The 12,557-nt window shown below is 34.6% G+C and overlaps 1 protein-coding gene across 3 annotated transcripts in view; it reads right to left on the bottom strand.

The window, feature by feature from the left end:
• Positions 1-3,274: 3,274 nt before the first annotated feature.
• The window catches only part of Tnpo1 (transportin 1), an 86,678-nt gene continuing 77,395 nt past the window's right edge, over positions 3,275-12,557 (bottom strand). For 2 of the 3 annotated variants that reach the window (XM_063258333.1, XM_063258334.1), the window contains exons 23-25: positions 11,934-12,008; positions 11,204-11,346; positions 3,275-8,857 (exon numbers count right to left, since the gene is read on the bottom strand). In XM_063258333.1, coding sequence (XP_063114403.1) covers positions 11,239-11,346; positions 11,934-12,008 — 183 coding nt within the window. In that variant the 3' untranslated portion in view covers positions 3,275-8,857; positions 11,204-11,238. Of the gene's footprint in view, positions 8,858-11,203; positions 11,347-11,933; positions 12,009-12,557 lie in introns of those variants that run through there. The other variant, XR_010050558.1, reaches the window with a different exon arrangement.

The raw sequence follows: 12,557 nt of genomic DNA, 5'->3' as shown, positions 1-12,557 counted from the left end.
CAGCTTTTCTAGTTACCACTATGTTCCAATTGTATATTCGCTGGTCCTGTACAGGGCATGCTTGCAATTTAGGAACAGGCCCTGTCATGTAAGTGTGCAAACACAAGGCAATGTTCAAATGCTTTTCCCAAAATATATCCCTACTAAACACAATTAACTAGGTGTGCACATACACAGCTTTGGTAATTTCTGAGCTGCCCTTCATGCTACACTGTGTTCCTAGCAACAGATGAGTGCCTATTTCTGCAGCCCTCAGATGTCATCATGCTGTCAGTGTGCAAATGATGTACCTGGAGTTGGATTCCAATTCACTGAATTATCTTTAAGAGCTAAATTTGGTCTTCTGTGAACTTAATGTCCTTTGTCTACTGGTTTTTCTCATGGAAACTGACCATTTTCTCTGAAGGGAGCTACTAAGTTCCTCCAAATTTTTAACTTTTGTTACACAGAATTTTAATGAAATCAACTTTTGCTTTCCACACATTTGGGATGTCACATAGAAGTGCTATGAAGATTCTTTTTGAAATTAGATTAACAATTTTCAGCATTGAAATTTTAATTAAGGCATGTAGAACCCTGGCACACATAAGGTATAAACCCACATTATTTGCAAATATCTACTTGGGTTTTCACAATACTGTTCAAATAATTGGTCACGTTTCAATGATTTAAAGTACTATGTATGAGTTTTAGGTGCATGTAGGTGTTTCCAGACGTAACATAAGGCCAGCATGGACAACATAGCAAGAGTCCATCTTAAAACAACAAGATGAAAGGGACAGAGAATGTGGCTCAGTGATAACACCATTTGTCTAGCATGCTTGAAGCCCTGGGTTTAATTTCCAGGACTTCAAAACAGAAAACCACCTCATTTTTTTTCTAGCTTCTTTTATGAACTCTTAAAAGTATCTAGTTACAAGTGTGTTGCTTCTTTTGAGATGGTATTTAAAGTACCCTAAGATGGTAACCATTTCTCTTAGCTTGGTCTTAAGATGAAAGCCTAAAGTCTCTACACTCTTACAGCAAGGGGACATTGATTCTTCCATAGCTATTCAAAAATCTGCACAAAACATTAAATAGCCACATTTGCTAAATGCATTAAATCATCTGTAACTTCATACCACACATCTTGGTAGTGACTTGACCTCAATGTTTAAATGTTTCAGGTATTATTTTTGAGCTTCATTGTTTGAAATGAATTGTGTGGCTGAGTTTTTGCTCAAATGATACCCTTATGTTCTCATCTTTCCTTAGTCCATGAGGATCATCTCCATTCACATCCTGCTCTTTTGCAAATGAGCATGTGCCACTATGTAACACACTATAAAAGCATGGCAATGCTATCAAGACTGAAAGGCCAAGGATTTAGCTCAGCGGCGTAAGTGCCTGCTTAGCAAGCGTGAGATCATGAGTCCAATCCCAGGTACAAAAAAAATAAATAAAAAATAAAGTTACTTGGGGCTGAGGATTTAGCTCAGCGGCATAACCACCTGCCTTGCAAGCAGGCGGTCATGAGTTCGATCCCTGGTACCGATAAAAAAAAAAAAAAGCAAAGACTGAGGAACAACTTCTGAATGCCCTAAAGACAGCTGTGTAAATTGTTTATATGATACCATGTAGTGGTAATGTCAGTGTGTATTAAGAATTTGGATACAATAGCCAGGGATGATGGGGCATACCTGTAATGCCAGTATTTAGGTGGCCAAGGCAGGAGGATCACATGAATTTGAAACCAGCCTGGCCTACATAGCAAGTTCCAGGGTAGCCTGAACTACACAACTAAATCTTAACTCAAAATGACACAGCAAACAAAAGGATACAACATCACGACTGTACACTCATATGCACAGAAGTATTATATCACTGGGTAGTTGTTAAATAAAAATTTAAATTGTCATAGTGAAACAGCTCTAATAGTCCTTGCAATGAATAGCATTAACAACTGGCAGAAATTCTAAGATTCTAAGTATTGCAATACTGTGTTATTTGGATTAGAAATCATGCTCATTTTCAAAATTGTAATCTGCAAACAGCTGAAATGAACACTGGATGTTCTTTGTTTTTTTTTCTTTTTTGAGACAGGGTCTCGTGCCATGTAGTTCAGGCTGGCCTTGAGCTCACTTTGTAGCCCAGGCTGGTCCTGAACTCCCAATGATCCTCCTGCCTCAGCCTCCCAAGTGCTGGGATTACAGGCATGAGCCACCATGCCCGGCTGAACACTGGATGTTTTGGAGATTATGGATTACAAATTGGCAACCATAGCACCAGCATTTCCATATTCTTCTGCACAATACAGAGAAAATCCAGTCAGAGTTGGGCAATTCCAACCACTCCTAAATGATTACATGATATGTAAACTGTGGAGTCAGGTTACAAAATTACAAGATTAAAAATGCCCGTTAACTAAAAAACTGAGGAGTCATCTTTATCACTAATAGCACTTGAACTGAGAAAAATCATTTGCATCGAGTGGTAGGGCTTCAGTTTCACTAGAATCTTACAGGTTTACAAAAAATGCTTAAGCTTCAGGCACAATTTCTTTAAGAATAGTAGCAACAAATTGGACCTTGAACTAATGATTAGGTTGAATTTAATTAACTTCTTCCATAATTTAAGTTCTAAATTCTAAAACTAGTTTTAGAACACAATATTGAAATTCTAATTTGTTTTCCTGTCATCAATTGTATTTCAAATTTGCCTTCTCCCAAAATGTTCTAAATCTCAAATAGAAGACTACTCGACTGCTATGAACACATATTCCCCAAAATGTACTAATACACTTTAATTAGTGACATGCAGCAACTATAAAGGGTTACAATCCACAGAAAAAAATAACTTGCAGAAATGTTAATTTCCAGAATTATAAGCCTTAACTTCTTGAAGGATGACCAAAAAGCTATAAAAGGACATTCATACACACTCATGCATGCAATCTACCTTTACATGTTTTATAGTCACAGCTTCACCTTTAATTCCTTTTTATACAGCAGCATCTCACCTACCCTTTAACAGTTGAACCCAGAAACTTACCAATAATAGAATTAAGTTAAAATGTAGAGAACATAGATAGGGATTGTATGTACTACATAAATAAGAAAAACACTCAACCTAAAAAGTGAGTGCACTAAACTCAGAAAACCAATGATACGTCTTTAACAAGAAAACAAACAACAGGGGTTGGGGCTGGGACCCACAAGATCTATTAGGACTCAAAAGGAGGGTGGTGGGAGAAAGCAAGCTCAGTTCCTTTCATTAAAAATCAGAGTGCAACATCTATAGTTAAACAACTTTATTAACATAGTCAAGCAGTGATTAACATTCACATCTATTATGTCACATCATACAAATGTAAATACAAAAATTACTACAGTACAATATATATTCTCTGCATGATCCAAAATATTTGGTGGCCCCAAAAAACTCTTTTTAAAATTCAGCAGCTTATCAAAAATTAAAACCGTATTCTATTTAAAATGAAGATCTGTTAGCACAGAGTTAGACTTCAAGAAATACCAATTTAGTACAGTTTGAGAAATTGCAGGAGGATATGTTTGAAGGACACATTCTAACATAAATGTGGCAGGTACAGGAAACATCAGATTTAAAGCTTTTAAGCATAACTCATACAACCTAAGTTGTCAGCAGAAAGATCCAGTTATTTATAACTAAAGCTAACACTACTAAATTATTGCACCCAATGTTAACATGAATATTAAGTGTAAAACTGCTTTATAATATGAAGTCATTTACCACATTTAAATATCTCTTCTCACAAGGTGATAATCTATTGAGCAGTTAATTATACAGTATTGTCTAATTATTATCTCCTTTAAAAATCCACCAAGCTCAATTTGGTAGTATACCCTAGTATACCCACCAAAAAAAAAAAAAAAAAAAAAAAAAGATGCATGAGAAGTACAGTAGAACCCTTTATGAGGCTGACATCAGGAGGGAGCCAATACTGCCTTGTAGGCTAACTGTGTTAATAGCAGGCTTTGAGAAAGCTAATCAGACCTGTAAAATAGCCAATTCTGTTTAATAAGCCACAGTGTTAGGGGATTCTATGGTAAATAAAAACTATTAAAAAAGGAAAACTACTGGCATTTCTATTTAGTGATACACAGCTTGGCAAATAGATTTGGCTTGGCTGTAAAATGCAAGTGGAAAAAACCCCACAATTTTAACTTCCCTTAAAATCATGCACACATTTAGCTATTCTGGGATATAAACCATAACAGCTGCTACAAATTTAAATGTATACCTTAAAAATTAATATGCATAATAATTAGGCCTAAAAAATTATCTATACACATGTAATGCCAATGGGAGAAAGATCTATGCAAGACTAAAAAGATTAGTCCCAAGTTACCCAGCAAATATACAGGTGAATGAAACCAAAAGTTCACATAAAATTTAAAGTCATTAGAAGTACTGCCGTATTTAATACAGTACAAAATGCACTAAGCTGGTATACGATGCTACTGCATGATACTAATACTACATAATATTGTTAACACAGCTCACTATTGATCTAATATTTTACCTACATTATCCCAGGCCCTTAACTATTTGAGGACTCGTTTTCTTATCAATTCCAATGCCTACACCTCCTTAACAGTATTAGTAGCGATAATTAGTGTTTTCCTCCCTTGTAATATTTGCAAAAATAATTCAGTTAGCAAAGCTGTGCGTTTCTTAAGTATTAACAAAGGAAGGACTGAAAATGCAGTTATTTATGATACACTCTTCTCTTGGAAAGAATGTTTTGCACCGTTATCTGTTAATACATTCAATATGAATTATATGAAGCAAAAAAACAAAATGAAACAAAGCAAAAAAATTTTTTTTTCCTTCATGGCAAAGGTCTGAAGTTCAGACTAAAGAGTTTAAAACATACCTAGTTTACTTCTGGCATTTCACCTATGCAGAATAATTTTATACGGGGGAGAAAATTTTCTATTTTCAGTGTCTGGAGAACCAAATTGAATACATTTTCAAATAATACGCACACAAAAGGCTTGTGAAGAGCAGGCTAAACCCTTCAGTCTGCTAAAACTAGAAAAATGGGCAAGATTCATAATGAAATACATCACATAAACAAAAAAGCCTAAGTATGATGACCCTTTATAAATGTATGTCACAAAAGCAAACATGATAAGGGTATTCACCTGAGATAAAACTTGTATCAATATTTTATAACTGAGTAGACAAAGCATTTCAAGAGGAAAGTCAGTGGAAACTATTTTAAAATATACATCTGATCTTATTTTACAATATATGCAATTTAAGCAATTCAGATCAATGAAAAAGTCTTAACCAAAAAATCACAGTGTTTTATCAATATGTTAATTACAAAAAAAAAAAAGCTACTTGTTTTGTTTTTAAGATGTAATGGCTTGGTTAAGTGTTTTAAAGTCTATTCTGAAATCTAACTTGCGTAACAAAAGCAAGTAGCTATAATGTAAAGCATCAGAACTGGCTCTTAAAGATATTTACATGTTGATTATTTTGGAAATAACCAACCAAAAAATATAAAAGTGATTTTTATACACAGTATGAAGTCTTATTAGACAATACAAAAAGCAAATTACTTCCTGAATAAATGAGTATCTGTGGCACTAAGTTTACTTGCTAATTATGGACTGTAACGTGAAACTGCCAAACATGCATTTAAATTACATTAAACATACTTTCTGTTTCCAACTTAGGTTGATCAGCAGCTTTTGTTCTGTTAGAATCCTTCAAAAAGAGAAGCTCAAACAGGAAAAAGAAGGCATATATAAAACAGTAAACACTGACCTCCTGAGGTTCCTACAACATAAAAATATTCAAGTAGAAAATCTACATCACTTAGCAGCGGCTATTTCTGTAGTTGATCACACTAAGGGCATTTTAGTGTGTAAGGAGCAGATGAAGTAAAGCCGTGCTCTAAGCATGCCAAGAGGCAGAAACACTGGAATGTAACAAAGACAAATCACAATCTCATAGCCATTCAGTCAACATTCAAAACTATTAAGATTACACCACAAGAATTAATTGCTTTATATATATATATATATATATCCCATGATGCAGTAAGTTTCACCAGAAGAATAAATGCTAAATTAAAGCTTACCTCAAAAGATAACTTAAATGGCTTCTGCAAATTCCTGTGCTATACTATGTTATCTGAAATACAATATAAATCAAGAAACAATAATCTCAATGGAAAAAATAAGTTTAACCTATTATTAGGTTGCCAGTTAACATTCACCTGATTTTATATTTTAAAATTAAAATTTCTTTAAATATGGAAACAAGTCAAGTGAATATAAAAATGGGCACATACTTATTTTGTACATTTGCCTAATTACAAACTAATTTTTAATCAGATGAATGACAATATTACTTTTCATCAATACAGAATCATTAGTCACAGGCCAAGATAAATCTATTGAAGGTTTTTATGTACTGTTTTACTATGTTTTTGAGAATTTGACTATTTCTTAAAGATATTTACTCTCTTCCTCCGGAATATTAAAGTTAACCATATTAAGTACTAAAAGGAATCACTATATTTAAGGACAAAATAGGTACCTGTTCAGGTTTTAGAGACTAAGGAGCAAATTCTGAGCTCTAAATAAAACAACTAAACTAGAAAGCAAAATGCCATAAACCTTTGAATCTAAATTGTAATAATTCTTTTAAAAATGGGCATTATAAAATGATCTCAGGTTCAACAGGCTGAAATTTGCAAAGCCAAAGTAGAGAAAAGGTGAAAGAACATGTTAAAAAACACACACATACACAATAACAAAAACCTTTCTGCATGCTACCATGCATCAGAAATTTTTTGAAACGGTATTTATAAATTCACACGCACACAGCTCAAATGTCAGTGCAATGGCTGTATCATTCAACATTTTTAGAGAATAGAACCATGCAAAGAGGAGCAACTGCTTATAAAAATGGTTATTCAGTATTTATTCTGCAATGCAAAGGTGACAAACTAAAATATAAAAAGGCTGTTATGGCTTAACATTTTTGTTGCAGATTAAATATGCAGCATTGAAAAATGGAAAGGCGTGGCTTCATCTCTGACCAGCAGAGTTAAAAACAAAAATCTCTCCATTTTCCTTCATCATCATGGGATACACTGTTTAGGCAATCCAAATTAATAAAGACTTGCACTTTCATATGGACACAGGATCAAGTGTACCAGTTAGGTCTTCACATTCACAGTATGTAAGAAAATACACATGAAAGGAAAAGTAAAGGATTAACTTAACAAGGATTTATTCACAGGAATACATGGTAAGTAGAGAAAAATAACAGAAAAGCCAAACAAATGAAATGAAGAGGATCCAAACCAACTTTCACTCTGCAGATTTAAACTTGCACCCTGTGTGCATTATATCTAGGGCACAAAGGGCCACCAACATGCGCCAATAGTGTAGGAACCCTGCATTACATCCATTAACTTAAACATATCTTTAAGATCATGCTTTGAACAAAAAAAGTAAAGTTTAGAAGGCAATATGCTGAGTGGGAATAAACAATGAATTATAGCAATCATTTTCAATCTCTATAATTGTCTTTATGTGCCAACACGCAGCCTTTTACAGATCTTTTTACCATGTAATTTAAATTTTAGAAGTTTTGATAAAGTCACTAGTAGTATATAACCATGCAGAAAGCACATCACACTGACAGCACAGAGGCAAAGATTTTGCACAGGTATATCAGCTTTCCACATTGTGCAGGTTACACACAATACAATGTCAATCTTATTCCTAACAGATCCTAAAAAGATATTTCAAGGCCTAGCTGTAAACTACAGTACTTTATATATCTATATTCTTAATAAAAATAAAATCCACGAACCTTAAAAAAAGGAATTTTAAATGCAGGGCTATACTGAATTGGTAAACTGCAAGACGAACTGGCGCAACATAGGTAAATGAATACCAACCTCACTCTATGTGATGCGAGCATGCTACTTTCCCACTAATTTAAATGACTTTCAATCACTAGGAGCCAGAATGCATGCCTGAACCTTAAACTGGACTTTAAAACAAGGTGTTGGCCTAGAAATTAAATCTAATGAAGTACACCATAAAATTATATTCACTAATGTTTAATGTAAAATTAAGATGCCAACTTTAGTTTGATATGCCCACCCTACCTATTCCTCCCTCCCTGCCCACCCGAAAAAGGTAAAAGGAGTGACTCATTTGGCATTTCACAGGGTGCTTCGTTGGTTCAAACTTATTTTGTTTTATTTCCAACATTTTCTGGGGGGTACCTTAAATTTTAATTCCCAAGAATCTGCTTCTACTATGGGAAGGCAAGCTGATTCTAACTGTATTAGCTTTGTGTAGCTCTTCATCAGCATGCAAAACACGGCCCCATAATGTGGGAACATTTATATAAAAACTTTTAAATTAAAAAGAAAAAAGCTTCTTTTACTGAATATAACCCCCATTCTTAGGTCTCTTATTGTGCGCTACAGAATTTTTCCGCTTTCTTTTCCCTATGCATCATTTATATGGTTGTTTTGGTACAATTCCCCATAATATTCCAGAATGTACTGTTTTGTGAGTAGACTGATTTTTTTTTTTTTTTTTTTTTTTTTTTTTTGCTTCTTCACATCCAGTGCGGAGTTGTAACTGGAGACAGATTTCCACCCACAAAGGCTCCAGATGTTAAAACGTTTCCCAACATCGACTTAATACAGTGACGGCAACACCTCCCTCCCGCCCCTCCCAGTAGGGTTGGGATTGTACTGTATTCCCTACTGGTTTACCCTTCCCCCCTGTAAAGGGTAACTTTTTCCCTGGGTACAGAGGCTCCCTCATAGTCTCCAAGACTGGAGGACCTGGAAGAAAAAGAACAAAAACAATTGCATCTTGAACAACTGCTTCTTTCAGAGACAGTGGAGCACAAATTTAAATAACAATGCTATTTTTATCTATAAAACATAGGTAATTAGACAAACTAAGATTTTAATGGTTACAACCACAGCATTTCCCTTTTCTGCAGCTGAATAATCAAGCTGAGGTAAGGCCCTAAATAGCTGGGTGTGTAGTGCTCTGTGCCATTGAAATATGCCTTATACAACATCATCAGTCTAATTCTTCATACCTTTTTGAAAAATGAGCCCCCGTAAGAATTGTTTATTTCTTATCTCACTTTAATTTCTTCAAAATTAAATAGCACTTTCTTTAGGACAATTACTTTCCTTCCAGAAAGTTAAAACTGACCACTTTTCTAGGATACCAAATATTAAGGAAATTTCAATCTATCAAAAGCCAAAAACACATTTTTTATTTTTAGCTATCTGATGTTTTAGTGTAAGCACCGTGTATATTACTACTCTAGGTTTAAGTGAGTATCCAAAGGTAAATTTTAACAGTCACCCTCTCAATTAGCTATTCTTCCACCTCTATTTCATTTGGTTATTTCTTGGGGTTTTTTTTTTGTCCTGGGAATTGAACTCAGGACCTCATGCTTACCAGGCAAGCACTGTGCCACTGAGCTAAATCCTCGGCCCTCTTTGGTTATTTCTAATGCTCAAGGCCCACTTAATTTTTCTGATACTTTTTTTCAATTCCAACAATTTTAATGGGAAGGACACTAACAAATCAGATAAGATTAATGGCTTGCCTAATTACAGTATTACCTGATAGTGATTCTTCTACAACAAAACCCTACTATATCCACTCACGCCAAAGGGGAAACATTTGTGAATGTTGACATAAATTCACAGAGGGTAGAGGACAAGCAATCCCCTTTTCCGTATCTCTAAAAAGAGTGGAAGAGCAGGAGAAAGAGGCGGGAATAAAAAGTACTGATACAGTGTTAGAAAACTGAACATTATTTCACATCTTGCCTCACAACAGTGATCCCTAAAGTTAACTCATAATTGCTGATGGGACTACAGAGGTTAACAAATTTAAAAATGCCGAAGACTTAGCAGCTTACTGTTGAACTCTTAAAAACTGAATCACTCTTACCTACTTCCGTCTCTTTATTTACCAAAGTGACTCAAGCACTTTTTCAAAATGCTCAAGTCATAAAACAGCTCTAAGAACTCAAGACCAAGGTGAAAGAATACACATACAAAGGACCTGTGATATTTTTGAGGCTGTAAATTCTTTTCCACTGCCTTTTAGGTTAGAAAACTAGGCAATGAAGTATTTCCAGGATTAAAATCTAGCAGAAATTAAATAAACAGCAAGTGACTAAGAAAAGCTCTGAGGTAAAGTATAATTCAATTTGCTGCACATCTTCTACATACAAATTCAATTATAGCCTCTGCCTTCCAGTTAAGGAAGTCTAAAGCCCTGATCATAAAACCAGCATAAAAACTGCAAATCTTGGTTCACTATACTAACCATGTTTCTGGTATTTTCTGAGACAATGCAAGGTGCTAGACAATGTACCTGGCTTTGACACTGTGCACTATTGGAGTTTAATCAGCATAACTGAAATGAGAGAACTGAAGTTGAAGACATCAGAATTATTAATCTCATTTAAGAATAGTGAAGCTCAAGGAACAAGGGTCCAAGTGGACTCAATCCTCTATTGCTCCAAATCAAAACTGCATTTCTAGTCATCATTTTTAAAACACAGTGCTGGGCACACGGCAGTGCTCAATGCTGAAGAATATGTGGTAAGTGAATCTACTGAGTCACAGCAGTTTGTATTCTAAATGGGTTTTTCCTAAAGCTCACAACACACAAGTCTTTATTATATAAGAGAATCATTTTTATCCCAGCACTATGAATGATGATATCTCCATGTAGGGCAAAACTCTTTAACACACCCCCTATAAAAGCTGAAACAAAGTAATATCCCAATCCTGGTTTATTTTTATTTAGGACTCAAAGGGGAAGCCATCTGTTTTACTTCACATAATGGAATTTTTAAAAAAAATTCCCTAGCCTTCACTTAAGTAATTTTAAAGCCCAACTATACCACAGTATGAAACTGTTTTAGCCAACTCCTTCAGAATAGAATTGTTTGTCCTATTTTACTGTTTTAGACTAAAGTCCTAACTAAATCACTTCATTATAAAAATTCTCAAACTTTGGGCCAGGGATTCAGCTCAGTGGCATAAGCACCTGCCTGGGAAGTGCTAGGTCATGAGTTTGATCCCTGGTCCAAAAAAAAAAAAGAAAAAAAGAAAAGAAAGAAAATTTTCAAACTTCTTAAAACTTACCCCTAATTTTGGGACTGCAGCCTAAGTGTATTACATTAAACACCATAAAAAGCTGCAAGACGCTCTTTTAAGGGAAGAGGAAACTGGTCAGAGAAACGCCTCCAATTTTCATCCCCAACTTGATTTTTAAATCCATGAAGGATCTGCAAAGAGTGAAAACATTAGTTTATCAATGATAGAACAGAAAAACTCAAAGTTGTATTGCTTCTGATATTAAACACCATCAATTCTATTGTTGGGTTCATGTTTACAAACATAGCTCAACAGTTTCAAATATTAGGTGATTCAAATGTGTAACTGCGTATGTTATAGCTATGTATTAACTAGAATTAATAAAAAAAGAAGTACCAATAAAGCAAAGACTATAGAGAGACTCAAATCCTTGTGGCAGTCACTTAGATTTACTGTGTTCAACATTTTTATCTTCTGTTCCAAATCTCAACTACCCCTCTTGGAGAACACATTCTATCTTATGTAAGTGGAGCATGAGAACCACGTTGAGTCAGCGGTACTGCCCAAAGAAGACTTTTCACACTGCATGGTTTTCTGACAGCATCACTGCTGTACCTCTTTAAAACAAAACTGAGCCAAGTTCTTTCCTAAGAACAGAGATCATTTAGCTCACCAATACTGGCTTAAGGAGCCAAAGTCTAAATTAAATTAAAAATAATTCAAACCTTTAAATTAGGATTTTCAGTCCCAAGATGCATCATAAAGACGTAGTAGTTACCTTACAGAACATGTCTCTGAGATCATCTTTTGGGTTAATCCATGATGCAACAGCATCACAAAAAAATATAAAATCCTGTAACACGAAAGAAACATTTAATTTAATGTCCTACTGCATATCACAAAGAAAATAAACGAGTAAATACTGAGTAAATATTTAGCATCAGTAATTGCCTGAAAGCATCAAATCAACACCAATAAAATATTTAATTTATTGCATTAAAGAATCTCAAGTCCAGTAACAGCACAGTTCACATTGGCCTAGGAACAACATAAAACCTATCTTTACTAAGAGCTTGATTAGAAAATATAGGAATAGTTCTACATTTTAAGCTCCATGTAATTTAAATGACCAAAAGCTATAAAAGACTAATTATGTAGTTTTATAAATATCTCATACAAATAAAAGTGAAAAACCCAACTCTCAGAAAATTACTTAAAAGATAATCAGATTTTAAGTATTTTATGGAAATATTGGGTTTTCCTTCCTTTTTTTGTACCAGGAATTGAACCCAGGGCCTTGCGCTTGCTATACAGGTGCTGCATTCCTGAGCAACCTTTGCTGTGCTATTGTTTCACTCTTGACTTGTCCTGAAATAATTAGCAATTCCACACATGGCCAATG

The sequence above is a fragment of the Cavia porcellus genome, unplaced genomic scaffold (assembly GCF_034190915.1).
Source record: "Cavia porcellus strain 051 isolate PalLab524CR breed Dunkin Hartley unplaced genomic scaffold, mCavPor4.1 scaffold_11, whole genome shotgun sequence".
Taxonomy (NCBI): domain Eukaryota; kingdom Metazoa; phylum Chordata; class Mammalia; order Rodentia; family Caviidae; genus Cavia; species Cavia porcellus.
This window is presented reverse-complemented; position numbering and strand designations above follow the sequence as displayed.